The sequence below is a fragment of the Zalophus californianus genome, chromosome 12 (assembly GCF_009762305.2).
Source record: "Zalophus californianus isolate mZalCal1 chromosome 12, mZalCal1.pri.v2, whole genome shotgun sequence".
Classification (NCBI taxonomy): domain Eukaryota; kingdom Metazoa; phylum Chordata; class Mammalia; order Carnivora; family Otariidae; genus Zalophus; species Zalophus californianus.
In genome coordinates, this window is record NC_045606.1 from 88,786,532 (window position 1) to 88,812,728 (window position 26,197).

The window sequence follows — 26,197 nt, forward strand, 5'->3', positions numbered from 1 at the left end:
GGTGACAATGTGCTCGGCCCTAAGCTACAAGTTCTGTCTCAGTACATGAAGCAGATGTTGTTGCTACGCCTGTTTTCTCAGATGAGGAAATGGAGGTCCTATAAGTTTGGAAAACTTACCCAAAGCCACACAGCTAGCAAGTCCCAAGATAGGAGTAACTGATGGAGTTCAGGTAATCCCTGAGATTGGGCGGTTTACCTCTGGCAGCCCTTCCCCATCATGTGTAGCTTATGGGCGACACCAGTACTTGCAAGAGGGATGCAACTTTCCCGTCGAGGACGTGGTGCTCTCCCAGCCCCACTTCAGGGTGCCTTCCGCCAAAGCCAGCAGCTGAATTTTGAGTTGGCTCACTGTGCTTTTGCCGAGCAGAGGTGTGATGAAGGGAGTTCTGGGTTGATGAGCCTATTTTAGTTTCTGCTGTAGAAATCTACTTTACATTTCCTTCAGAAGATACATGATGGCTGTTACAGAAATTCTCCATGGCACTGTTAAACCTATGACTTGAAAAACCTTCTGTTGTGTTTTGTTTTAGTTTGACAGGAAATTGAGGGTTGGTCGGCCCCTCAGCAGATTGGAAACGTCTGTTTCAGAGATAAGACCTTTTCCAGAAAGCTGCAGATGAATCTTCATTTGTGAATTCGACTACTTTGGCTCTCAGTTTTTTGTTACCGGCTCCCTAACTAGATAATAACTTGTCTGCAAGGGTGTTTAAACTTCTTTGAATGTTTTTCGCAGTGCCTATCATAGTGACCCTCTCTGTAGATTTCCATGAAGTTTCTGTTAGAGTTTATGTCATCGCTAATACTGTGTTTGTTTCTGGTCCTCAGTTGTGCCAGTCTGTGATGCCTGTTGGTGTTGAGAAAATCTCCACTGCCCAGAAATATGTTCTAGCAAGACGGCGTTTGGTGAAGTTGATCAACAATCGAGCCAAACTCCTTTCTCTTTGTTCTTGTATCCTTAATGGAAACCACAGTGGGAACTTGAATGGTTACCTTTAAGAGAATCTTTAAATGTAGGAACTGTTTATTGATTGTCATTATTTGGGCATCAAAACTGCATGAAAAGGGACATAACTTTTTTTCCAGTAAAATGCCTGATCTGTTTCCAAACTAAAATTTTTTTTCTTATCTTTTAGATTTAGTTAGTAATCCTGATAATGTATACAGTCACTGTCTGGACAGGAGGCAGGGACACAGCACCCCCCGGTCCCCACCTCCTTCTTCTCAACACACCTTCTTTGTGGGGGGACACCTTCAGTGGAACCTTTCCCCTCACTATTAGACCGAGGCTGTGGGTACATCACGGAGGTAGTGTGGTCTCTCCTTTGTTTTCCTCCTAGGAAACTGGTTTGATGAGATTGTTTTCCTTTAGTCCGAGCTCTCGTAGTTATCATAGAGACCTGCCTATTTATTCTTTGGCGCCATCTGGAGTACTACTTGCTACACTGCACGCCCACGGATTCTCAGGATTCCTTGTTTGCCTCCAGAACCTTATTTAAAAGCAGAAGACTACAAGGTAAACTTTATTCTGAAAATTAGCGAACCATACATACCTATAGATTGCAGTGCCTTGAAAAACTAGTTACACTTTTATTTATTTTTTGTGTTTCTGAGTTACTAAGAGTGGATTGGGCAATCTAGAGCTACTTAGTTATTAGACATAGCTGTTTCTTGTAGTTTACTTCTATTCATGGGAGACTGTGTGGAGCATAAGAACATCTTAGACTCCGCTCTTTAGCTTCTTGCAGTTAAAGGCTGGCCAGCTCCAGAGTCCCCTGGTCTTCAGGTTCTTCCACCGTATGATAGATACATACTTGTAAAGCTGGTTTGTTTGTGTCTTTTATTGCCAGATTCCTTCACTCCAGAAACCAACCTGGATTTTAGAAGTGGACTGACTGGAGTGAGCCAACATGACATAGACCAGGTGAGGTTCTATTCTCATACTCTTTTTCTTTTTTGAAAGGAAAAAGGAAAAGCCTAGTATGTTAGTATGATGATGATTTTCAGGATTGTGTGCAAAGACCTGATTTTGATTCTGACCTGGCTGCCTAACAGCTCTGGGACTTTGAACGACTTACTTTCGATCCTCCATTTCCTCACCGAAGAAATGGGAACGATAGTTCAGGCTCAAGGAGTTTTGTCAGAATGAAATGAGGTTTCATATGTGAGGCTTCTAGGGCAGTAGTGCCTGGAAGGAACATAGTGAGAGTTCAGTCATTAGTAGGCATCGTGATCCAGAAACTCCCAGTTTCTTTAGATTAACTTTGTGGACTTCTTAGGCACAAAATGTCACTTAGCACTTAATTTTTCAGAAAATAATTTAATGGAGAGATTGTGAGCAGCCATTAAAAATTCCATTGCCGGAGACTATAATATGATACAGTATTATGTATTAAGAACCTCTTGACCAGTAATATTGGAACAGAAGAAGAGCATTCCAAAAACAACTAACGTAAAAACCTCACACGAACCTAATAGGAGTCTTGGGAACAAAGCAGTTAGCAGGGTACGTGATGTTAGATAAATGGAATTATAACTAGATCTGCTGCTAGGCATCTGAGTGTCCCTAGCCCTGGTTTGTTAAAGCCTCTGCTTTTCCCTAATCCCTCTTGGTCACTGCCTTTCTTGAAGCTGAAGGTTGGGCTTTATCCAGGAAGGAGCATCCCCCAGACTATACTTAACCAGACGTCATACATAGCGTGCTCTCATCCTAGCCCTGACTACATCTGCCCTTTAAGTGACTTCATAATAGTAATTCGTGTTTTGGCTAGGCTTGTTTAGGGAAGCCAATATTTTAGTGAGGCCATGGGCAGAATTAGCCAAAGAATAGTTCTTCCAGAAGATGTTTGATAAATATGTGTTGAATTAATGACTATTTCTGTTTCATTAGACTGCTCTGTTATAGTTAGAAGAAATGCAGGTTAATAAATAATCTTCTCACTCTGTGCTTTGATTTTACTGCAAAACTGAAGGCAGGTAGAGTCATCTAATTTTACACTTAATTTTAGTGTTTCATTATAGTACCAATAGAATCCATCCAAAACTACATATGCATTCTAAATTACATGAATTCTAAAATGTATACCAGGTTCCTTTCCTCACCTTATATATTTTGAAAATAAACGCATGCAAATTTTTTTTTTAATTGAAAAATCAAATAAAAGTAAAAGCTTCTTTCCAACTTACCCTTTGTTTCTTTTCCCCAAAGACATCCACTCCTAACAGTTTCTTGTATTGCCCTTCGGGAAATGTTTTTGTGTATATGCCCATATATCAACAGCAGCATCTGTAGTTGTTGCTATTTAAGATTTTACACTTTTATACAGACAGGAAAGAGGGAAAAACAATTCTATACCAATAAATTCTAGCATGGAAATGTGAATGTTTAGTTACTTTGCTGCATGAGAAAGGACCACATTACAAAAATTCAGAGGTATTTTAAATTGGAAGACATAGAATAAAAAAAATATTTGAGACTGTAATTTTAATAATGACATGTCATCTGTGTTACCTCTAGCTTCAGGCTGACGCCATCAATGCTTTTGGAGAATCACTACAAAAGAAACTTCTGGACATTGAAGGATTATACTCAAAAGTTCGATCTCGCTATAGTTTCATACAAGCTCTTGTCAGACGTATCCGAGGACTGCTGAGAATATCCAGGAACTGAGAGCCTGTGCTCATGCTCTTCTAGGGAAGAGATGAACTGGGGAGAACTGTCCCCTTTTTATAGATTAGTTTGTTTCTAAATTATGACCAAAAAATATTTTGCTATTTCTTTCTTTATATATGGACATCTTTTCTGTAAATTTCTTTGCCTGGTTCCAACCTCACTAGTAAAAAAATAAATACTTTTTAAAAAAAGAAACAAAACAAACGTGTGGTTAGTCTTTTGAACTTTTACCTAGAAAATGATCAACATTAATGGGACTCCAACAAATAAAATTTCCACAGTGGTGGTTTTCCCCTAGGGATACAATTCTGAATGTTACATTGAAGGCATAGTCTGAAAACTCTACTGTTTTACCCCTTTGTTGTCTACAGTCCGCTTCTGTGATACTCAGGGTTACTCCACGGAGTGGAGTGGGCAACAAACTATATAGCTATGTTCTTGAACGGAATAGTGTGCTCAGTACTATGAATGTATTACAGAAAAATCCCAAGAAATGAAGCCATCTCTTTCCTAAAATTGTTTTTTTCTTTTCTGCATGTAAATGATAGTATAATAATTTGCATTTGTTCCTTAGAAATGATTGTGAAATTTCCCAAACTAATCACCTGCTGATATTTCTCATGTAATTAATATGATGGCTACGTTTAGGGCAAAAGAATGTATACAATCACCACTCTACTTCTTGCCCAGTTGTACTTAACGTTCAAGTGACTGCATCATCTCAAAGTCCATTTTTCCCTTTCCAGCCACCAGTTATTTCAGCCTAATATATAGGAGAGACTGCAGAAAGAGAGTCTTGACTCATGCAGTAGCAGAAAAGTTGTACTTAGTTATGTAGTGTTGCTCTTTAAAAAATTTTTATATCATTTCCATGGCTTTTTAGCATCTTTTTTTATTTTTTTTAAAAGATTTTATATATTTATTCATGAGAGACAGAGGGGGAGAGAGAGAGAGAGAGAGGCAGAGGGAGAAGCAGGCTCCCAAGGAGCAGGGAGCCTGATGCAGGACTTGATCCCAGGACCCCGGGATCATGACCTGAGCCGAAGGCAGACGCTTAACCATCTGAGCCACCCAGGCGCCCTTTTTAGCATCTTTTTAAAAGTGCTTTGTCATTGTTACATTTTGAAGTTAATTTACTGCCCACCACTTAGAAACATTAGTCTTTAGCTGAAAAGCATCCTGCTAATAAATAGAAAGGGGAGTGTGAATGTGTGAATAAGTGGGTACACCATGGGGTAGCGACTGTACCTCTCCCCCACCCCCACCCACTCCAGTCAGGCCTCTGGACATCCGAACACAGGCAGGAGCCTCAGAAAGGAGCCTGGGGCACAGAATCAAAGCATTCTGTAGACCTTGGGAGTGTGAAGCTAAATTGAAAATGAAGATTTTTAGATTTACTAAACTTTGTTTTCTTGTTTTCCCATCATTTCTTCCAAAACTCCCAGCAGGCTGGATCGGAAGTTGGACACTGGAGAACGTGTGGGGAGGGAAGGCAGGAAGGATTGCAGCTGCAGGTGCGCTGCTTAGAAGGCTGACCAAGAATGCGATTTGTATAATAAAGTCGGAGGGAGAAGCTAACAGCCTTGGGGGCTGCAGAGGACACACTGCCTGACTCAGCATGGTTACCTGGGGTGTGGAGAGGGGCTGTTGTGCTCTGCAGCAAAGCAAATGGGATCAAATGTTGTAGAACTTTCATTTTAAAAAGGTTTAGCATTTAAAGGGAAGGTTCATCTAGTCCTAAAAACTGCTAAATAAGCGTAGGATCTTAAAGCATTGTTTTTACTGAGTTAATCTGTTTGGTGGGATTAGAAAAAAAGAGGTGAGTACCTTCTTTATTACTGCAGTCTTCATAAAATAGTGTTGCATGAGTATATAAGTCTGAACTTTAAGCTATAAAAGCTGTTCAAACACAATTGAGTCTCTTCTAAATATTTGTCTGTTTTCCCAAGTTAATTTGAAAAATGTTAACTCTTCATAAGAGTTGAAAGAAAAGTACAGTGAACCTGTATACTTTAACCTAGCTTCACCAACTGTTAACATTTTGCACATTTGCTTTATCTTTTTTTCCCTTAACTGTCTGAAAGTAGGTTGTAGACATTGTGAGCCTTTATCCATAATATTTCAGCAAGTATTTCCTTCCAAATCATAATACCATTATTGCACTTGACATTTGCTAATAAAATGCAATAAATAATTGTCTAATATTCAGTCTGTATTCAAATTTCAATTGCCCCCCCAATGTACTTCTAGAACTTTTATTTTTTTACCCAGAATTAAACCAAGAATCACACATTACATTTAGTTCTGTCATGTTCCCTTCATTCAGAAGCAGTTCCCCTCCCTTTTCAGGGGAGAAGCTGTTTAACCTGACACTTTTAAGCTATTTTGGAAAAGGTCCCACAGTTTTTGTTTCTTAATTCAGGTTAAACAGTTTTGGCAAGAATATTACAATTCTATGGGTGATATGCCTTCAGCATATCGTATCAGGAGGTACATATCAGTTTGTCCCATTATTTTAAGCTTGCTCACTTAATTAAGGTAGTGCTTGACACACCTCTCCATTGCAATGAATAATCTATAGGTTGATACGGCAAGACTGTGAACTTATGTTTCCAAAAACCTTTTTAGCCATTGCTTTTTATCATGTATTCAAATTTGAACGATTTGTGTATGGCTTCAATCATACAAATAATAGAATCAATGTAATAAACGTGCAGATACCCACTCTGTCCTCACGTCGTATACTTAATTTGATCAAATCTTTTTTTTTTTTTTTAGTCTTGAGGTCTTCTATTTTCTTTACATTTATCATGCCATGAATTCATAGGGAATGGGTTCCAGCAGTTCAGGCTCCTTTCCATTAGTTCTCACAAAGTGTGCTTCTCTGGGTGGGGCAGGCTGGGGCTTCAGTTGAACCCAAGTACCTTTTTCTTTGGCTTCCTTCTTTTTCTGATCATTTTCCTTCACACGCTTCAGGAAGCTGTCTCGGCTCTTTGAGTGTTTAATATGCTCAATGCGTACATTAATTCTCTTGGCAAGAATCTTGCCCTTAACTTGTTTGCTTACGACAATGCCAACAGCGTGCTGAGTAACATTGTAGACTCTTCCAGTTTTGCCATGGTAACATTTGTGGGGCATTCCTTTTTGAACAGTGCCCCTTCCCTTGATGTCCACAATATCACCTTTCTTATAGATTCGCATGTATGTGGCCAAAGGAACAACTCCATGTTTTCTAAAAGGTCTAGAGAACATATAGTGGGTACCGCTCCTCTTTCCCTTTGTGTTGGTCATTTTGGCGAATTACTGGAAGATGGCGGTTCCGGCCGAAAAAGCTAATTTCATCAAACCTTTAACCATCTTTGCCCCAGAGTTATTTTTTTAAGGAAATCTGTGGTAGATACAGTTGGGGCTCCTGTGAACTCCCTGATCCCATTCCCCTACTTCTCTCCCAGAGATAAGCTTTGTCAAGAATTCATTGTTGAATTTGCTGTTCATGTTTTATGCTTCCACTACATATGTGTGTGTACATAAGCATTAAAAAGGATTGTTTTACAGGGTTTTTTGTTTTAAGTTTTTAATTCCAGTTAACAGCATGTTATATTAGTTTCAGGGGTATAGGATAGTGATTCAGCACTTCCATACATCACTTGGTGCTCATCACAAGTGCACTCCTTAATCCCCATCACCCATTTAACCTATCCCTAGTTTTACAGGTTGTTAGTCTTTATATGTGTGTTGTCATACTATGGAACAATTTGCAGTTTGCTTTTTTTGGTTCAACATTGTGTTTTTAATAATCCCTCATACTCATTTATTATAAATATTGAATGGTAGTTACTGCATTTTACAAATACCCTAATTTATGCATTCTATTGTTGGTGCACTGGCATACATTTAAATTCCCAGTATTTTGCTATTACAAACAATGCTGCAATGCTTATCACACGTGTCTCGTTGGATGAGACATAGGACGTGTAGGAAGGCCTCTCTGGATTACATAACTAGAAGTGGAAATCCTGAGAGGGAGATTAAGAATTTTAAATTTCGGGCGCCTGGGTGGCTCAGTTGGTTAAGCGACTGCCTTCGGCTCAGGTCATGATCCTGGAGTGCCGGGATCGAGTCCCGCATCGGGCTCCCTGCTCAGCAGGGAGTCTGCTTCTCCCTCTGACCCTCTTCCCTCTCGTGCTCTCTATCTCTCATTCTCTCTCTCTCTCAAATAAATAGAATCTTAAAAAAAAAAAGAATTTTAAATTTCACTAGACGTTGCAGTATTTTTCTCAGTGGTTCCTCCAATTTACTCCCACCCAGGGATTTCCCATATACCTGCTGCTCCCACACATGCATAGTTCCCCCTCCCCCCATTATCAATATCGCTCACCAGAATGGTATGTTTTTACCAGAGATGATCCTACATTGACACATCATAATCGCCCAAAGCCCTAGGGTTCACTCTTGGTGTGTATTCTTTGGGTTTGGGCAAATGTATGACATATATTCATCCCTATAATATACAGAGTATTTTCACTGCCCTAGAAATCTTACCTTCTGCACTCTGCCTGTTCATTTCTCCATTCCCGCTTACCCCCACCCTCGTAACCAGTTATCTTTTTATTGTCCCCATAGGTTTGCCTTTTCCAGAATTTCATGGACTTGGAATCATACAGTACGTAGGCTTTTCAGATTAGCTTCTTTCACTTAGTAATATGCATTTAAGCTTCTTCCAGTTCTTTTCATGGCTTGATAGCTTTTTTTTTTTTTAAGCACTGATTTCTAGTCCGCTGTCTGGATGTACCACAGTTTTTTAATCCGCTAACCTACTGAAGGGCATCTTGGTTGTTTCCATAGATTGAAGTTCAGATTTCTTGGGGTTTAGACCAGCTGGAAAGGGAGTGAAGGCAGAGGGGAGCTCACAGCTTTTAAGAATATGGAACAGCTGAGACTGGAGATCTGGCTAAAATAGAAGAATTGGTAAAATAGGAAATAAGATTTGGGACTATAATACTTCAAAGGTGGAGCAGGTCCAGTAGATGATAAAGTATGGGTTATGAACATGGTGGTAGATTGCTGAAGTGGTGTGAGGATGAAGGTCATCGGAGGTAAGGAGTCTGGAAAATACAAGTATATGTGGCCTTGGGAGTCACCCATGATCATGATAGCTTGGCAAGGCGAAAAGAAGGCTGTTAGATGCTAAAGGCTTTGGTGAATGAGGGGACCACCTGGGAAGTCAGGAGATCCTGAAGGGATAAAGGGAAAGCATGAATCTTGAAGTGTTTTCATCAGAGGACATTTAAGTAATAATCTCAAAGTAGCAAAAAAATTCTGCCCTTTTCCCCCCTCTCCTTGTGGTTATTTGGGGGTATAAGAGAAAGAACCTTTGAAAACACCTTAGAGGAAAAGGCTTCCTTTCAGGACTTATCTGTGAGAAGGGGTAAGGTTTTATGCAAGGAACTTCAATAAATCCTGTGTTCAGAGCCTGTGCCAAGCACTTGATGGGCACTGAGGATGGAGTCATGAACGGAATGAAATCCTCATCTTCATGGAGCTCACAGTGTGGTGTCTTGCAGCTCAAAATATCTCAGAGGTCACTGGTAGCAGCATCACTTGGAAGCTAGGTAGGAATGCCTAATGTCAGGCCCCAGCTCAGATGTATCAGAATCTGCAGTTTAACAAGATTTCCAGGTGATTTGAATGCACATTAGAATTTGAGGAGCACTGGTCAAGATTTGACTGAGTCTTGTTTTAATCTAGATACATTGGAAAATGAAGTGTGTTATAGCCATCTATCAGCATCTCTCTCTTGGCAGGCACTTTAGTTCAAAGAGATCCCACTCCTCTGGTTATAATTGATGAGAGAGCACCCGACACTAACTTGACCAATCAGCATTCCATTCCCAGGTATTTGAAAATGGTTGGGGAAGAGTGATCCAGTTTTTCTATCGGATCATTTAATGAGTAGACTCCAGTAACAATGGTCATATTCTGGAAGGCAGAAAAAAAGTCAAAATGAGAGGACAATGAAGCAGATGTATGGAGAAAAGCAGAAATGGAGAGAAAATGCTGCTTAATTCTGGACACCTTTCCCATTCCCCATCGTTGTCCACCTTATCTCCATAACACACTCCCATATGTTTTAAGCTATTATGATTTGGTTTTTATGGTTTGGAACTAGAGTTCTACTTAATATAACAGATAAGGGGTGAATTCAGAAGGCTGAGAGCAAAGTGGTCTCACTTTGGAAGTGTGTGTTAACGGAGGTTGTTGAAGGTTTTGAAGACCAGGAGAAGGAGGTGGCGCACAGTATGATGGGGTAGCTCTGTGTGGAGACAGGATTAGAAGAGAGGTCTTCTAGAGCTCACTGTCCACCCCAGACACATGACAAGCATTTATTGATCCCTCACGTTGTCTCATTTGATTCACATAACAGTTCAACGGGGAGCTGGAATTAGCCCCATTTACAGAGAAGGAAAGCGAACTTGAGAGAGGTTAAGTAGCCAGGGAGTGAAGGCAGTCATGAATTGGACGCGGCTGTGCCAGATTCCAAAGGCCTCTAGCTTAACCACTTAAGCACCTAGCCTCTATCAAAAGTGCAGGTTACATAGCACACCTGTGGCACTTTTGAAACGTACAGCTCCCCTCCCCTCCCACAGATTCTGCGTGGGGTCTGGGTAGATCATGTTGCAAAAGCGCCACGAATGATTCTGCTTTGCACCTAGGAATGGGATCCACTGCCTCCTGCAGTCCTTCTAGGTGAGGGAGTCCTAAGCCTGGCTCTGCATCAGAATCGTTGGGGCGCTGGTAGTAATCTAGATCCCAGGCCCGACCCAGGTTTACAGGAGCGGAATTTGGGGACTGGCGTCCTGGATTCTGAATGATCAAATCTGTCCAGCCAGACCTGCCTGGGACTTGAGGCTTCCCCGGGCGCGGGCCTTCTCCCCAGGTCGGCCGGTCCGGGCGGTAATTCCGGGGCGCTCCGCCAGGCGGCGGCGCAGCGCCGCGAGGGGCTCGGGGTGAGGCGAGGCGACGCGAGGCGGGAGGCGCGGGCGGGGCCGGGCGTGACCCGGAAGCCCACGGCGGGTTCCGCCCCTCGTTCGGGGAGAGGCAGGCTCGGACCGGCCCACCGAGCCGCCGCCGCCCTTAGCGCCCTCCTCGCCGCCGCCATGCTCCAGTTCCTGGTGAGGGGAGCTGCCCAGGAGGGGCCGGGGGTGGGTCCGGGGCCCGTCCAGCCGGCCTAGGTCCGGGTTTCGGGGGGTCTGGGCGTGTGTCCGGGTCCCCGCGGCGCCCGCTCGTCGCCTGTCGGGGTGGGCTGCGGGGTTTGGTGTCTGCCGGGCCCAAGCCCCTTGGCCAGTACTTGTGCAGTCGTCCGAGTCCCTCAGACCTGGAGGTGTCAGCGGGCATTTTCACAGCCACTTCTGTGCCGTCCCGGCAGGCAGTGGGTGATCCTCGTGTTAAAGCTTTTGGGGCCCCAGGGCTTGGTAGGCTCCCCTGTCCTGCCCCCACACCCCAGCCGTCCCTGCTGGTAGGTTTTCTGGGAACGCGGGAGGCCGGGAGGGCCAGCCCTGAACTCTAAGTTAGTAAGCCACCTCTCGAGGCGCGGAAACACAAGGGCAGAGTTGGAGGCTTCGGGGAGCCCTCGTCAGGTCTTTTATGGCTTCCAGACTTTGAGGATGGCTGGTTGCTGGCATGAGTCAGACCCCGGTGTGCACGGAACTCCTCCAGGGGGCTCGTTTTGGGGGGAAATGAGTGCTACTGTGAGTAAACAAATTCTATCCCATGGCTCTTTATTCCGGTTAAAAACTGGCTTTCTGGCACAGCCGAGTGTATTTCAAAGGTTGCCTGGTAAAGGTTTCCGGAGGGCTCGCCAAACATTGCCAAGTCCGAGTCTTTCTTCCAAGTGTTTGTTGCCTTCCGATCTTGATGCTTCCTACCTCTCGTTCTGATGAAGAGGCAGGTGAACGTTCCAGTTACCTTCCAGGTGGCCAAATGGAGCGCTCTGGAGAGGAGATGCCCTCCGGGATGTTACGTATTTTATCAAAGAGAATTTTTTTTAAAGTGCCCCCTTTGTCTTTTTTGAGGTGGTAATTGATTTTTTAAATCCTTAGGAGGAAAGAGGTATCCTTGACATAAATTGCCCAACAAAGACAGGGCTGTTCTTTTGCCTCTGGAAGTTTCTCCAGTGCCCTAAGTAGGAGTCAGTAGAAATAATTACTGCCTTTTAGTTGTAGGAAACACTCAGGTTAAAAACAGTATCAGCCCAGGGGCGCCTGGGTGGCTCAGTCGTTAAGCATCTGCCTTCAGTTCAGGTCATGATCCCAGGGTCCTGGGACCGAGCCCCGCATCGGGCTCCCGCGGGAAGCCTGCTTCTCCCTCTCCCGCTCCCCCTGCTTGTGTTCCCTCTCTTGCTGTCTCTCTCTGTGTCAAATAAATAAATAAAAGCAAAAACAAAAAAACAGCCCCAAAGTGTAAGATGATAGCATTGAGCCTAGTACAGCTGTAGCTCATTGACAGACTGAGAGGACGTTGATTAATTACTTTTTTTTTTAAGATCTAGGGTTGCCTTTTTTTTTTAGGATTTAAGATTGCTTATCTATTCCTTTCATTGTTCATGCCTCCGGGGATTAAAATATTTGCCCCTCATCCTGGTCTCAGAAACTTGTTCCTGTGGTCCTGCTGCCCTTTGCTTTTACTGCAGAGGCTTCCTTAAGGTTTTGCTACAGTAGTAAGGAAACTTTGGAAGCTTTTGAGGGGAAGCCTGACAGGAGGGGAGCTCTGTGCATACTGCCTGTCGGACTGTTACTGGCACCAGCTACTGCTCTTGGTACCTTTAAGCACGACCTCCTTAATCCCTCCTCCCTTGGCTTTTGGATCGTTTGTGTCTGTATTTTCTGACATTCTTTAACATTATAACACACGTGGATTTATCTTTATGGAAGAACCCGTGAAGGTGACTGGCTCGGGTGCTGGCCCCTCCAAGGGCTGAGGGGATCAGTATCTTGGTGCAGCAGCTGGGAAGGGGCCCTATCTAATCGCGCCTGTTTGTGCTGGCTGCTTTTCCCTTCTTTTGGTTACTAGGTTTTTCTCAGGGCTCAGTCCTTGACTCTCTGCTCTTTCCTCCAACCCCCCCCTCAGGGACTGTGTTCCTTGCCATGCTGTCACCTTTCCTCTGCTGCTGCTTCCAGGACTACCTTGCGTCCCTTTTTCTGAGTTCCCCAGTTGGCTGTCCTCTCTTGTCCGCTGAACATCTCTTGTCATCTGCTCTATCGCAGATCCAACACATCTGGACCCATTACCTCTTCTGTTCCCCACCCTGCAACACATGCCTCACCCCTAACTTCTTTCTCTGTTCTCCAGTCCTGGCTGTCTCAAATTTGAAATACTGACATAATCCTTGATTTATTTCTCTCCTTCATTCTCCATATCATTTAGCTGCTATGCCTAGCACATATATTTCCCTGCGTGCTCTTGGGCAAGTTACTTAGCTGCTCTGTGCCTCAGTTTCCCCAACATAAACTGGGCAATAATAGTACCTGCTTAAAAGGCTGCTTATAAGGCTATGAAGTTAATTCATGAAAAAGAGAACGCTACCTTGCACACAGCACTCTAAATGTTAGCTCTTGTTTTAAGCCATGGGGTCTTCATTACTCACCTTATGAAAGTTCCATCTTTATGTCCCCACTGCCAAGTTTGTAGAGTAGGTGTCTTTTACTCCACCATTGCACTAGCTACACCAGCTTAGCTGGTATAGGAATGTGGGTTTTGAATTGGAAGAGTTGTTTTAGGTTCTACAGTTCAGCTAACATGCTGACACGTTAGTTTCCACTACTAAGGGGGCCTCCAGTTTATGTTTCATCACCTCCCATTAAAATAGGCTCTCTACTTAGATGATCTATATCATTTTTGGTCAGTGTCTCCCTAACTAGTTCTTGGTGTTAAAGAGCAGTTCTTTTTCTTTTCTTTTTTTTTTTTTTTTAAGATTTTATTTATTTGACAGACACAGCGAGAGCAGGAACACAAGCAGGGGGAGTGGGAGAGGGAGAAGCAGGGGGAGTGGGAGAGGGAGAAGCAGGCTTCCTGCAGAGCAGGGAGCCCGATGCGGGGCTTGATCTCAGGACCTTGGGATCATGACCTGAGCCGAAGGCAGACGCTTAACGACTGAGCCACCCAGGCCGCCCCTAAAGGGCAGTTCTAATCCACATGACAATCCTTTACACATTTGAAGAGCATTATCTTGGTACCTCTCTCTATCTCCCTGACCCCCTCTAGTCTTTTCTTTAGACGAAACATCTTTGATTCTTCCGTCCATTCTTTATGGTTTCAGGTTCACGCTGGTTAGCCTATTCCCTGAATATTCTAGTTTTTCAGTCCTTTTTTTTTTTTTTGAAACATGGCACTCCTGCTCCAGTCTGATCAGCCATAGAAAAGTAAGGCTGTCTTCTCCTATTCTGGGTTTCCCTTGACACCCTTGGTGTTCTGTCCACTCTTGGCAACTGCCAGAGTAACCATCCAGTGTTAATTATCTTATTCACATGATCAGAAACTGTCAGTGGTCTTTAGTCCCTGCACATCAGATAGTAACCACTTGCACATCAGATTTTCAAGATTTGCTCATCTGACTCCTTTTTCCTTTACTACTGCCTTTCAACATATCTCCTCTGTTTTGGATTGACTAGGCTGTCTTACTGATCTGGACCACCTATGGGCCTTCCCATCTGGTTTTGCCTGTCCTCTTTTTTTTTTTTTTTGCCTCCCCAACTACTCTCAACTCCCATCTTTTTCCATAAACTTTTCATAAAGAAAGCTCATGAATCACTGTTATCCTTCTCCCTGTTAATTTACATCTTAAATGTCTTTCATCAATGTTTTACTGTCTTCTCAGTTATAGTCTTTCACTTTGTTTTTTCTATTTATATTTCCAGGTACTTTTTAGTTGTTGTGAGTAGCATCCTTTTTAAAATTACACTTTCAGATTCATTGCTGATGTATAGAAATGCTAAGTTTGGTGTATTGATTTTTGTATCTAGCAGTTTTAGCTATCTTTTAGCTCCCATAATTTGCGGATTCACTTGGAAGTGAATCACTGACAGGGTGCCTGGCTGGCTCAGTGGGTAGAACATGTGACTCTTGATCTCTGGGTTGTGAGTTTGAGCCCCACATTGGGTATAGAGTTTCCTTAAAAAAAAATTTTTTTTTAATTAAGAAAAAAAGTGGGGCCCCTGGCTGGCTCAGTCAGAGGAGTGTGTGGCTCTTGATCTTGGGGTCATGAATTTGAGTTCCACATGGGGTATAGAGATTAAATAAATAAACTTTAAAAAAAATTTAAAAAAGGAAGTAAATCGAATGCAATGCTGTGAAGGCAGTCATGTCTCCAGTGAAGGCAAAAGTGACAGTTTCATGCTCTTTTCCAATTTTTGTCTCTCTGTCTTGTCTCGAGTTAGGACTTCCAATAGGAGAGCAGATATCCTAGTTTTTCTTCTGCTTTTAGTGGAAATGCTTCTCAGGTTTTAATATGATGTTTGTATTTTTGGTATTTCCTAACATTAAGGAAATTCTCTTCTATTTCTAGTTTAAGAGTTTTTGTTGTGATCGGCTGTTGAATTTTATCATGCTATTTCCCCATCTGATCAAGTGATTTTTCACCTTTAATATGTTTATAGAGATTACATTAGATTTCTAACATGACGCACTTGAACTCTGTGGCCCATTCAGACCATCATTTGGTGAGGCATTATTCCCTGCACCTTCACTTATTTTAGTCTTGTCTTTCTAGAATAGGTCATAAATCCCAGGGGAAGAAGCAACATAGCTTATGTTTAGATTTCCTAAGCACGTGGCACTTAGTCAATACTATGATTTATTTATTTAGTTAGATATTCCTCCTTTGCCTGATTACTACTCTCAGATATTCGAAAGATACTTGAATATTTGAATCAGCTCCTTTGAGAACAGGCAGACTGGTTCTACCTGATGGACCTCTTTCCAAAGTGTTACAGCTATCTTTTTCATGAATGTGCCTATTTAATTTACTGGCTCAATTGAAGAATTAACAGCCCCCCCCCTTCATTGTCTAAGGAAAATTACTGAATATAAAACCTAGCTTACATTTTTAAAATGCACATCTCTGTGGTGGTAGTAGAAGACATATAGGTTATATCCTCAGCAGATTTTTGTTTTAATGTATAGAATATGAGTTTTATTATTACTCGAAGCAGATACTAAACACAGTTGATAATTTCTTCACAACAAGTCTTAAATGTTTAAAGACTAAAGGTGAATTTTTTTCTTGCCTCCTTGAAATGAGCAGTCTTGAGACAGCTTCTGTAGGTCTCTAGACTTAAATGGAGAAATAAAATTATCAATTTGTCTTTTTATTAATGTTAGATAATGTATATTTCTGGTTTTCTTGTGAGTGTGTAGCTTTTCTCACCTGAGACCATAAAACATTTTTAGGTATCCTTTTGAATGCTAGCTGTGCTATATTTGCTAAATAAAATGAGATTATTTTTATTATTTATTTTTAATGAGATTATTTTTAGATTTAAGCCCTTGTCAGTAAATATGAGGTGGTTCAGATTCTGTGTCATAACGGGTTTGGGTGTGTACTCTTTGAAAATGTGATTTGATGAGTCCTATTTCAGAATTGTTAGGTAGTATTCAGTTGGGATTATTGCCAGGAGCCATCCCCGGTTAAAGTTGTAGCTTTATTTGCTAATTGACAGATGTAACTTTTTGATTGGGGAAGGGGTTGAGCAGCAAATGATAAGAAAATGCTATGGAGTTGGCTTTCTTATTTTTAAGACTTAGTGGTTGTGATTAAACAGCTCATGTGTCCTTACATAAAAAAGAGTTGATTTTTTGTGGTGTTCATACGTAGAGCCAACTGTTTATCTCCGTGGTCCTCGTTTTTTTTCACTCTAACATTTCCATTCTTTTCAAACATTTGTCCAATCTAGAAGCCTTGAAGTTGTCTTTGATTTCCAGTTTTATCACATATAGCTGATATTTTACCAAATCTTAATGATTTTTAAAAATGATTTTATTTTATTCATGAGAGAGAGACAGAGAGGCAGAGGCAGAGGGAGAAGCAGGCTCCCCGAGGAGCAGGGAGCTGGATGCGGGACTCGATCCCAGGACTCTGGAATCACGACTCGAGCCGAAGGCAGACGCTTAACTGACTGAGCCACCCAGGCGCCCTAAAATATTTTTAAGATATAATTTACATCATACAACTCATCCATTTACAGTGTAGAATTCTGTGGTTTTTTATATATGTTCACAGAGTTGGGCAACTATTACCACTATAATTTTATATCCAATATTTCATTGTCCCCAAAAGAAACCCCATATCCATTAGCATTCATTTCTCATTCCCCTCTTCCCCAGACCAGGACAACCACTAATTTATTTTGTGTCTTTATCATTTACCTCTGCTGGGCATTTCCTTTAAGTGGAGTCGTATGTTGTCTCTTCCGACTGCTTTTCACTCAGAATGGTGTTATCAAGGTTCATCCATGTTATAGCATGAATTAGTACTTTATGGCTGAATAACATTACATTGTATGGATATACTACATTTTGTTAATCCATTCACCAGTTTATAGGCATTTGGATTGTTTGCACCTTTTGGCTATTATGGATAATCTTGCTGTGAACATTTGTGTACAAGTTTTTGTGTGGATGTATGTTTCAGTTCGCTTGAGTATATACCCTAAAGTAAAATTGCTGCATCATATGGTAATTCTGCGCTCAACTTTGAGGAATTGCCAGACCGTTTTCCAGAGTGGCTGTACGATTTTACATTCCCATCAGAAATGGATGAAGGTTCCACTTTTCCACTTCCTTTTCAACACTTGTTTATCTTTTTGATTAAAGTCATCCCAAGTGGGTGTGATGTGGCACCTCATTCTGGTTTTGATTTGCATTTCCTTAATGATTAGTGATATTGAGCATCTTTTCATGTGCTATGGGCCATGTATATCTTATTTGGAGAAATGTCTATCAGATCCTTTGCTCAGGAGCACCTGGGTGGCTCAGTGGGTTGAGTGTCTGCCTTTGGCTTTGGTCATGATCTCAGGGTCCTGGGATCGAGCCCCGCATTGGGCTCTCTGCTCAGTGGCGAGTCTGCTTCTCCCTCTCCCTTCCCCTCTCTGATCTCTCTGGCTCTCCCTCTCTGTCTCTTAAAGAAAGAAAGAAAATCTTGGGGCACCTGGGTGGCTCAGTTGTTAAGTGTCTGCCTTCGGCTCAGGTCATGATCCCAGAGTCCTGGGATCGAGCCCTCAAGGGGCTCCCTGCTTGGCAGGGAGTCTGCTTCTCCTTCTCCCTCTACCTGCCACTCCCCCCGCTTCTGCTCTCTCTCTGTCAAATAAATAAATAAAATCTTTAAAAAAAAATCTTTAAAAGAAAAATCCTTTACTCATTTTTAAATTGGGTTGTCTTTTTGTTAAGTCATAAGGATTCTTATATTCTGGATACAAGTCCTTTATCACTACGTGATTTGCAGATATTTTATTCCATTCCATTGGGTTTGTTTTTTTTTTTTCATTTTCTTGATGGTATTCTTTTTTTTTTAAAAGATTTTATTTATTTATTTGACAGAGAGAGATAGTGAGAGCAGGAACACAAGCAGGGGGAGTGGGAGAGGGAGAAGCAGGCTTCCTGCCAAGCAGGGAGCCCGATGTAGGGCTCGATCCCAGGACCCTGGGATCATGACCTGAGCTGAAGGCAGACGCCTAACAACTAAGCCACCCAGGCGCCCCTTGATAGTATTCTTTGAAACACAAACATTTTTAATTTTGATGTCCTGTTTAAGAAACTGTGCTTTTTGTGCTATTGATGTCCTGCTTAAGAAACTGTTGCCTAATACAAAGTCATAAGATTTACTACTTTGTGTTCTTACAAGAGTTTTATAGTTCTAGCTTTTACATTTAGGTCTTGATCCATTTTGAGTTAATTTTTGTTTATGATGTGAGATAAGGGTCCGTATTCTCTTTGGCATGTGGATATCCAGTTGTCCTAGCATCGTTTCTTTCTTTTTTTTTTTTTTTAAATTTTATTTATTTATTTCAGACAGAGAATGAGAGATAGAAAGCACGAGAGGGAAGAGGGTCAGAGGGAGAAGCAGACTCCCCGCTGAGCAGGGAGCCCGATGCGGGACTCCAGGATCATGACCTGAGCGGAAGGCAGTCGCTTAACCAACTGAGCCACCCAGGCGCCCCCTAGCATCGTTTCTTGAAAAGACTATTCTTTCCATTGAATGTATTAGCACCCTTGTTAAAAATCACTTGACCAGGGGCACCTGGGTGGCTCAGTTGGTCTGTTGATCCACTCTTGGTTTAGGCTCAGGTCATGATCTCCAGGTGATGTGATCCAGCCCCATGTCCAGCTCTGAGCTTGGTGGAGAGTCTGTTTGGGATTCTCTCTCCTTTTGCCCTTCCCCCTTCTTCCCCTGCTCTCTCTCTCTAAAATAAATCGGTAAAAAAAAAATCACTTGACCATAAATGTAAAGGTTGATTTCTGGACTCTCCATTCTATTTCATTGGTCATCATTGATTTTTATTTTAATTGTTATTTTTTAAATTTAATTCCAGTATAGTTAACCTGCAGTGTTATATTAGTTTCAGGTGTACAATGTAGTGATTCAACAATTTTGTGTATTACTCGGTGCTCACGCATTCCCCCCACCCACCTCCTCTCTGGTAACCATCAGTTCTCTATAGTTAAGGGAGCCTGTTTTGCGATCATCATCATTGACTTTTAAGAAGAAAAACAATTCAGTCATGTTTGCTTCCTGTCTCTTCTGCTACCATACTAATCTGGGCCTTCTCTGATCTGTACTTATTCATTGTTCAGCCTTTTTTGAGTAGAGCTGCTAGGTGAATACTTCCAAAGCAGTGCTTTCATCATATTGTTGCTGGTAAAGAGTAGCCATTGGCTCCCTACCGAGGTTACATGGGAACTAAACTTTGCCTGCTCTTTGAGGTCCCTGAGCCAGCCCTACCCAGGGCTCCATACTTATTTCTCTCCATTTCTAAATTCAAATTCTCTTCTGATCAGTCCTATTTCTTTTAGTCAAGTCATCATCTTCTCATTCATACCTTATGCCTTGATTCTCCACATTCAGTTCCCTTCCCAGTTTAAATTTTAATACTTTCTCAGCATAATTAGAGGCTTTAATAAGTTAAGGTACAGTGGTCTCTTTCACATATGGTTTCTTAGAAGAATCACTTCTGTGTCATTCATGTGGCCACTTAATGCATGACCCATTTCTGGTTTTTCCTGCATCTGTTACATTCAGGGTCCTGTACTGGCTGCTGCCTTCAGTTATATAACTATTTTATTTAAATGTAGCTTTTCTTCCTACACATCCTGTATGAACTCTTAAAATGTGTAGGGACTGTTTTAGAATCCCTTCACAGGGCTGAATATGAATTTATTTTTAGTATATAAGGGTCTTCAATCTTTTAATCAAAACCTTTGGGGGCCAGATGTATTTGACTTTTTTTTTTTTTTTAAAGATTCTAGAAGGGTTTAAAGCTGCATATACCTTGTTATTTAACTCAGCATTCTGGGATAGCACTCTTTAATGACCTACATTAAAATATTTACTGTTACACATATTCTCCAGTGGGATGTGGGGCAGGATCCTATGCTTAAAGATTGCTTTTTCTGTAGCAAAAAGTGAGTATTCACACTGAAATGTGATAGACTATAAATAGTATCATATCAGTTCAGGTCAGGTGTGATTTTGCTGCCAATTGAGTTACAGTGAAACAGTTTGATTAGAGTTTTGGGTTTCAGAATTGTAATAGATTGAGGAGCTTCACCGATTCTAAGTGTATGGTGTAATTGTAGAGCTGGAAAATTCTGTCTCATGTACGCTGCCTGGGCCAGTCTAGACTTGCCTCCTGTGGCTCTTAGCTGTAGCCTCTTCCTCCCACCCATTTGTTCTCTAACCACTTTGCTCATGTCACTCCTCTGTCCCCACATTTCTGGTGTTTTACCATTTATTGTCCCCCATGTGCATGTGAGAAGCAGCTATATATGATTGCAGAAGGGATGTGATAGTAATTTATTTAGTGTTGAGCTTGGGAAGCAGTCATTTTTCTTTTTTCTGCACTACCTTCTCTGCAGGGAATACTGTGGGGGAATCAGTGATGTGGAGGGGGCCCCGTGGAGGTGGCATACAGCCATCTGGATGGATGCCTGATGAGGCGTCCAGGTCTTGGCTTGGAAGAAGTTAAGCAATCTTTCCCTGCAGAGAGGTTGCAGACTCATTCAAGGCCTTCTATAATCTGGCTCCAATCTAACTTGTCAGACTAATGAGTCACCATTCCTCAGATTTATATTTTATATTTTTTATTAGATTAAAATGTTTTCTCTGTGTAAACTTGCCTAGTGAGCATCCCATGAATAACATATAAATGCTTTTCTGGCTTCATGCATTTTCCTCAACATTTCACTTAATACGTAACATTTCTTTTATGTTGTGTATTTAATTTTACAATATCCCAGTGGTAGACCTGGTGGTGTTCTGAAACTGGAACTGGATAGCACTTGTCTAGAGGCCCATAGTTTTTGTTTTGTTTTGTGTTTTAAAACAACTACCAATTTTTCATGTGCTGGTGAAATTGCCAAAGTGAAGCCAACATTAGATATGCCATATTTATGTTGAGACACACGTGGTAAGAACCAGGAATCCTAGAATGTTGGAGCTGGAAGGAACATTGTTAGTATAGTGTTTTATAGATCAGGAAACTCCAATCAGTACAGCTACACAGCTTGATAGTGAGTAGTAGAACCAGAATTCTATTTTTCTTGAAAATTTTCACCCTGTTATTTTCTCTGGTGTTAGAGCTAAAATTCTCATTTGGTTCCCCCCTCCCCCGCCCCCTGCCGCCTTCTTACAAGTAAATATAATACTCTTTCTGGATTTGGAAAACTTTTGTCTACCTGGTTTCAACCCACAGGAGTGAAAAAAATCATTTTGCTTCTTGGTGCCAACTTGGTAAAACTATTATTTCACAGAATGTGCCTAATTAATCAAATGATTAGAAAATGGACTCTGATTAGAGAATGGATAGCTGCTTTTATGCTCCTTAATTAACTAACAACCAATTTAAATTATGCTTTTGGTGTTTAAAGCTCAGGAAGGCTGTGTTCTGTTTCCCTATATGTATCTCTGACTTGAAGAGAAGGTTTGACCACACCATGTAGAACTGACGGTGTTAAGTGCCATACTTTTTCTGTTAAACTCTGCTGTGTATTGAATAGGAGCAATGCCGATTAGAGAAAATGATAAACAAAAAAACAAATGCCAGTTTGAATTTATGAAATTAGAAATTAGGCATCCTGTTGGAGATTGTTAATTATTGGAGGAAAAAACCCCAGGGAATTATGGATCATCATTAGACTCAAAGTTTAATGAGCTTTGGTTCTTTTGTGGTGAATGGAGTGCTTTAAATTTTCATGAAACAGGTTTTGTTCAGGAAAATAGTCACCCAGTGGCATAAGCATTTATAGTTCTCTAAAAATCATGCCTGTCTCTCCTCACTGAGTAAGAGCTGGTTAGGGAATCTTTGTCCCCCACAGGTCTTAAGTGTTCTGCCCATTAGGTTCCACCCATGGCAGAGTGCTAAGCCATGTGCTGTCTCAGTTGTATGTCAGAGTTTCCCATGCTCTTCTGTCATGATACATTTTCGGTTTTGAGTGTGACTCTAATTTAGGTTCTGTGTTCCTTTGTTGTGAATGACCCTGAAAAAATCACTTCGTTACCCTGGGCCTCAGGTATGAAGAGATTGAATTGTGAAAATCTCTTCATTGTCCAAGATAATACAGTTTAGCTGAGTACTTTTTAATCGGATATTTTTAACTTAATGTAGCAAGAGGTAACAATACTTTTTTGGTTATAACCAAAAAAGAAAGACAGACAAAAACCAAATTACTTTTAACAACAAAATCATCTCTTTGGCTTGGGTTTCTGGAACTGACAGTTAAGTATTTATGGAGGTTGTGAGGGGTCAGGGAGAATCTAGGGTAGATTTGTTTAGTGCTGCCATTTATTCTCTTTTGTATGCTCTTTAACCTTTTGGGAGAGTATTTCTATGTTTATTTTATAGAAGAAAACTGAATCTCATACTGCCTAGCCCTAGACTGGAAACTGGGGTCTTGAACTGTCCTGAGCTCCTTAGACTATTGTCTATATATAGTTTGGTATGGTATCAGATGGCACAGAACTTGGTATCCAGTGTAACTCTTCCTGTTCTATTCTTTCAGCTTGGATTTACTTTTGGCAACGTGGTTGGAATGTATCTGGCTCAGAACTATGACGTAAGTGACCATATCCATGTCCACCCCGATTCCATGTCACAAATTTGTAGTGATTTGTCTTTGTTAAAGTCAGGTATGCCTTCCAGCATAAATGAAGTCCATAAATCTGAGGAAAATGTCCTGAATTTTGTAGAAAGATTTTCCATTGTTTGAAAAATACACCTCACAGAAGCATCTGTCCTCCATATCACCACAAGAGGGCAAAATCCCATCAATTTAAGATGGTCTTGTGATCCTGACCCATGTTTGTTAGCCCAGAGTAATTAATTACTAAGTTAGAGTCTTCTTACAGTTCTATGGAAAGTTATGTGATAAGTGGGAATTTAAAGACTAATTGGTAGTGTACTACCCGCTACGTGGTAGTAATGACTGAGAATTTTAGTGATGGATCTTTATAATGCAGCTTAGTTAAGGAGGTCAGAATTTTGTGAAGTGAGGAGTTATATTAGCCTCATTTTATAGATGGGAAGTTGAAAATCAGGTGACAAAACTGCCCATGAATGGGAATTCTGGAAGGGGTGTTGTAAAGAGAGGGAAAGGAAGGAAGGGGCGGGAAGAGGAAAGGAAGGGAAACATGATACTAACTTTTGATCTGTTTGTGGTGAAGCTTTTAATGTGACAAAAGTAATTCTTTATCAATCTTCACTTGAGTTATATGGTTTTCTAGGAAGGAGCTTTATTAATTTATATCACCTTTACTGTTTATATGTACAGCTTCTATTTGGCACTGGATTGAGGTGCTAAGTGAGTATATAAAAGGAGAAGTCAGAATCTGGCTTTCAGGGAGGGAGCATACATTACTTTCCAACTTCTGAGATCCTTCTTATGCAGTTAGGAGGCCTGTTTATCAGGTCACTTTCAGAGGAAAATAAAGACTTGTACAACAACCCTTTATTGTTGGAGGAAGAGAAGTAAAAGACTATTGATTACGTTGATGAAAAATTACAATAATCTTTTTTCTCTTTAAAGATACCAAACCTGGCTAAAAAACTAGAAGAAATTAAAAAGGACTTGGATGCCAAGAAGAAACCCCCTAGTTCATGAGGCGGACTCCAGCACTGCCTTCTGGATATACGGATTCTGCTGTTCTTGAGGGCCTCCTTACCATTTGAACCAAAAGCTTTTGTTTTGAATTCCAGCCTCAACAATTTTCCTGTTAGATCCTACGTCGCTTGAGAGCATAGATGGGGCCACAAGTTAAGAACCACCCTTTTCCAACTTCCTCACCTCATCCCTTCCTCCTTCCAGCCACTTGAGACGGCCTAAGACTGGAATTATGGTGCTAGATTAGTAAATGTGACCTTTAATTTGTAGTCTCTCCTTTATTCTTGGAATTTCTACTCTTTTCTAAAGAAAAATTGATGAGTTTTATATAGCCGATCAGACATAAATAATGCTGATTACACGGCTTAGCGATTATAATGGGTGTTTTAAACATTTGGTACTAAATTATGTTGTTTTAAAGTCATTAAAATTAAAGCCCAGAAGCCAGTTACTCCGGAATTATCCACTTATTATATACTGTTGTCAGACAGCTCCATAAGTGCTAATTTAATCAGTAAATCAATTTACTACTCATTAACTGAGAAACTGTATTCTGAGAACCCTGTCAGGAACTAGGGAGTTAGTTTAAAAATGTAAAATAATGGCCCTTATCCTCCGTAGAATTCATAGTCTAGTATGCATGTTTTTCCTTAATCGTGTCTTTGATTTGGCTCTTTTCCCTCAAAAGAATCCTACTTATCTTAGGGCATTATAGGTGCATTTGACGTTACATGATGGATAAATGACAAGTTGTAAAGGAAATTTTATGCCTCTTGACATTAAAAATGTATTTACATTATACCTTTATAGTGATTCTCATGAGAAACTTTGAGGGTTTTTTTTTTTTTTTTCCTGCAATCAGAAATCACCATTGTATGTTGACCTGTAGGTAGGGACATCTCTAAGTTCCTCATTTAGCCGGAAGAAGCTACTGAAGATGAGACCCCCACCCAATTGCCAAAGATTTGTCATTGTTGATCTGTCAGGGTGGAACAGAGAGGCCACTTTTAGGCAACAGGCTTGAGCAGTAAAAACCTGAGCAAGGCAAAAGGGCCCACAGTGACCACCAAGCTGACGCAAACAGGCTCATTAAGCCATAGGCCCTAACCAACCAATGGGCTACTTAAAACCGGTCACGGTCCCTAAGATTGCCAGAAAGGGAGAATTCTGTAGTCCCTTATTTCTCCCTATAACTGTGTCCCCTCACCACCACCTCTTGGCAGTCTCTCCTTTGCTGTCCTGCCCATTGCCCCCTTGCAGTGTATTCAGTAAACTTCTGTTGCTTTAAGAAAGAAGGAGAGGGCGCCTGGGTGGCTCAGTTGGTTAAGCGACTGCCTTCGGCTCAGGTCGTGATCCTGGAGTGCCGGGATCGAGTCCCGCATCGGGTTCCCTGCTCAGGGGGGAGTCTGCTTCTCCCTCTGACCCTCCCCCCTCTCATGTGCTCTCTCTCTCTCACTCTTTCAAATAAATAAATAAAATCTTAAAAAAAAAGGAGAGAAAGAGAAAGATCACATTGTAATTTGTCAAATATATAATTAGTCCATTTTTAAAAAATTAAATATTTGTATACATCACTTGTACCCTGGGTCAGGATACAAAAGTGATTCAGAACAAAGGGCCTCTCGTACTCCTCTTCTTCAGCTCCTAGTTCCTCTTCCTGGAGGCAGGCACTATCAAGTCTCCTGTATACTCTGAGAAGGATTCTGTGCCTGAACAAATACATGTGTGTGTGTGGGGGGGGTTTTTACACAAATCATAACTGTATTGAGTTCACCCCTCGCCCCCCCCACCCTTTATTTCCCCTTAATGGAGATCATTCCATATCAGTATGTAAGGAACAAGAAACCTCTTTCCCTTTTTTGTCTACATGAGATTTTATTGAATGGATATACCATAATGCATTTAATCTGTTACTGATGAATGTTAGTTTTCCTGTCTTTTGCTGTTACAGTGATAACTTTGAACCTAAAGTTACTGTACATATCTGTGCAGGGTATAGCTATAAACTAAACCCTAGAAGTGTAATTTGCACTAACTCTAGATAAAGTCCCATTTGATTGTGTGTTTTGTTTTAGGGACTTGTTGGGCAGCTCACTGATAATGCCATTTCTGAAGACATTTTAGCAGAATCCATAAACTGAAAAGAGGAATTTAGAGACAC

General features: G+C 41.2%; 2 protein-coding genes and 1 long non-coding RNA gene across 3 annotated transcripts in view; 2 read left to right on the forward strand and 1 right to left on the reverse strand.

Moving 5' to 3' along the window:
* NUP205 (nucleoporin 205) overlaps positions 1-3,861 on the forward strand; it is a 78,652-nt gene extending 74,791 nt beyond the window's left edge. Inside the window, exons 40-43 of the mRNA XM_027574455.2 lie at positions 828-951; positions 1,387-1,515; positions 1,850-1,923; positions 3,517-3,861. Of these exons, the coding sequence (XP_027430256.1) occupies positions 828-951; positions 1,387-1,515; positions 1,850-1,923; positions 3,517-3,669 (480 nt within the window). The 3' untranslated portion in view covers positions 3,670-3,861. The remainder of the gene's footprint in view (positions 1-827; positions 952-1,386; positions 1,516-1,849; positions 1,924-3,516) is intronic.
* Positions 3,862-6,456: 2,595 nt separating this feature from the next.
* LOC113911456 (60S ribosomal protein L21-like) lies at positions 6,457-6,987 on the reverse strand. The gene has a single exon (XM_035723290.1). It carries the CDS (start codon positions 6,961-6,963, stop codon positions 6,481-6,483), a length of 483 nt encoding a protein of 160 aa, XP_035579183.1. The 5' UTR covers positions 6,964-6,987; the 3' UTR covers positions 6,457-6,480.
* Positions 6,988-10,725: 3,738 nt separating this feature from the next.
* On the forward strand, positions 10,726-24,843 carry LOC113911346. Its single transcript, XR_003516443.1, has 3 exons — positions 10,726-10,844; positions 22,939-22,992; positions 23,962-24,843. It is a non-coding gene; the product is annotated as an uncharacterized LOC113911346 (long non-coding RNA).
* Positions 24,844-26,197: the final 1,354 nt, after the last annotated feature.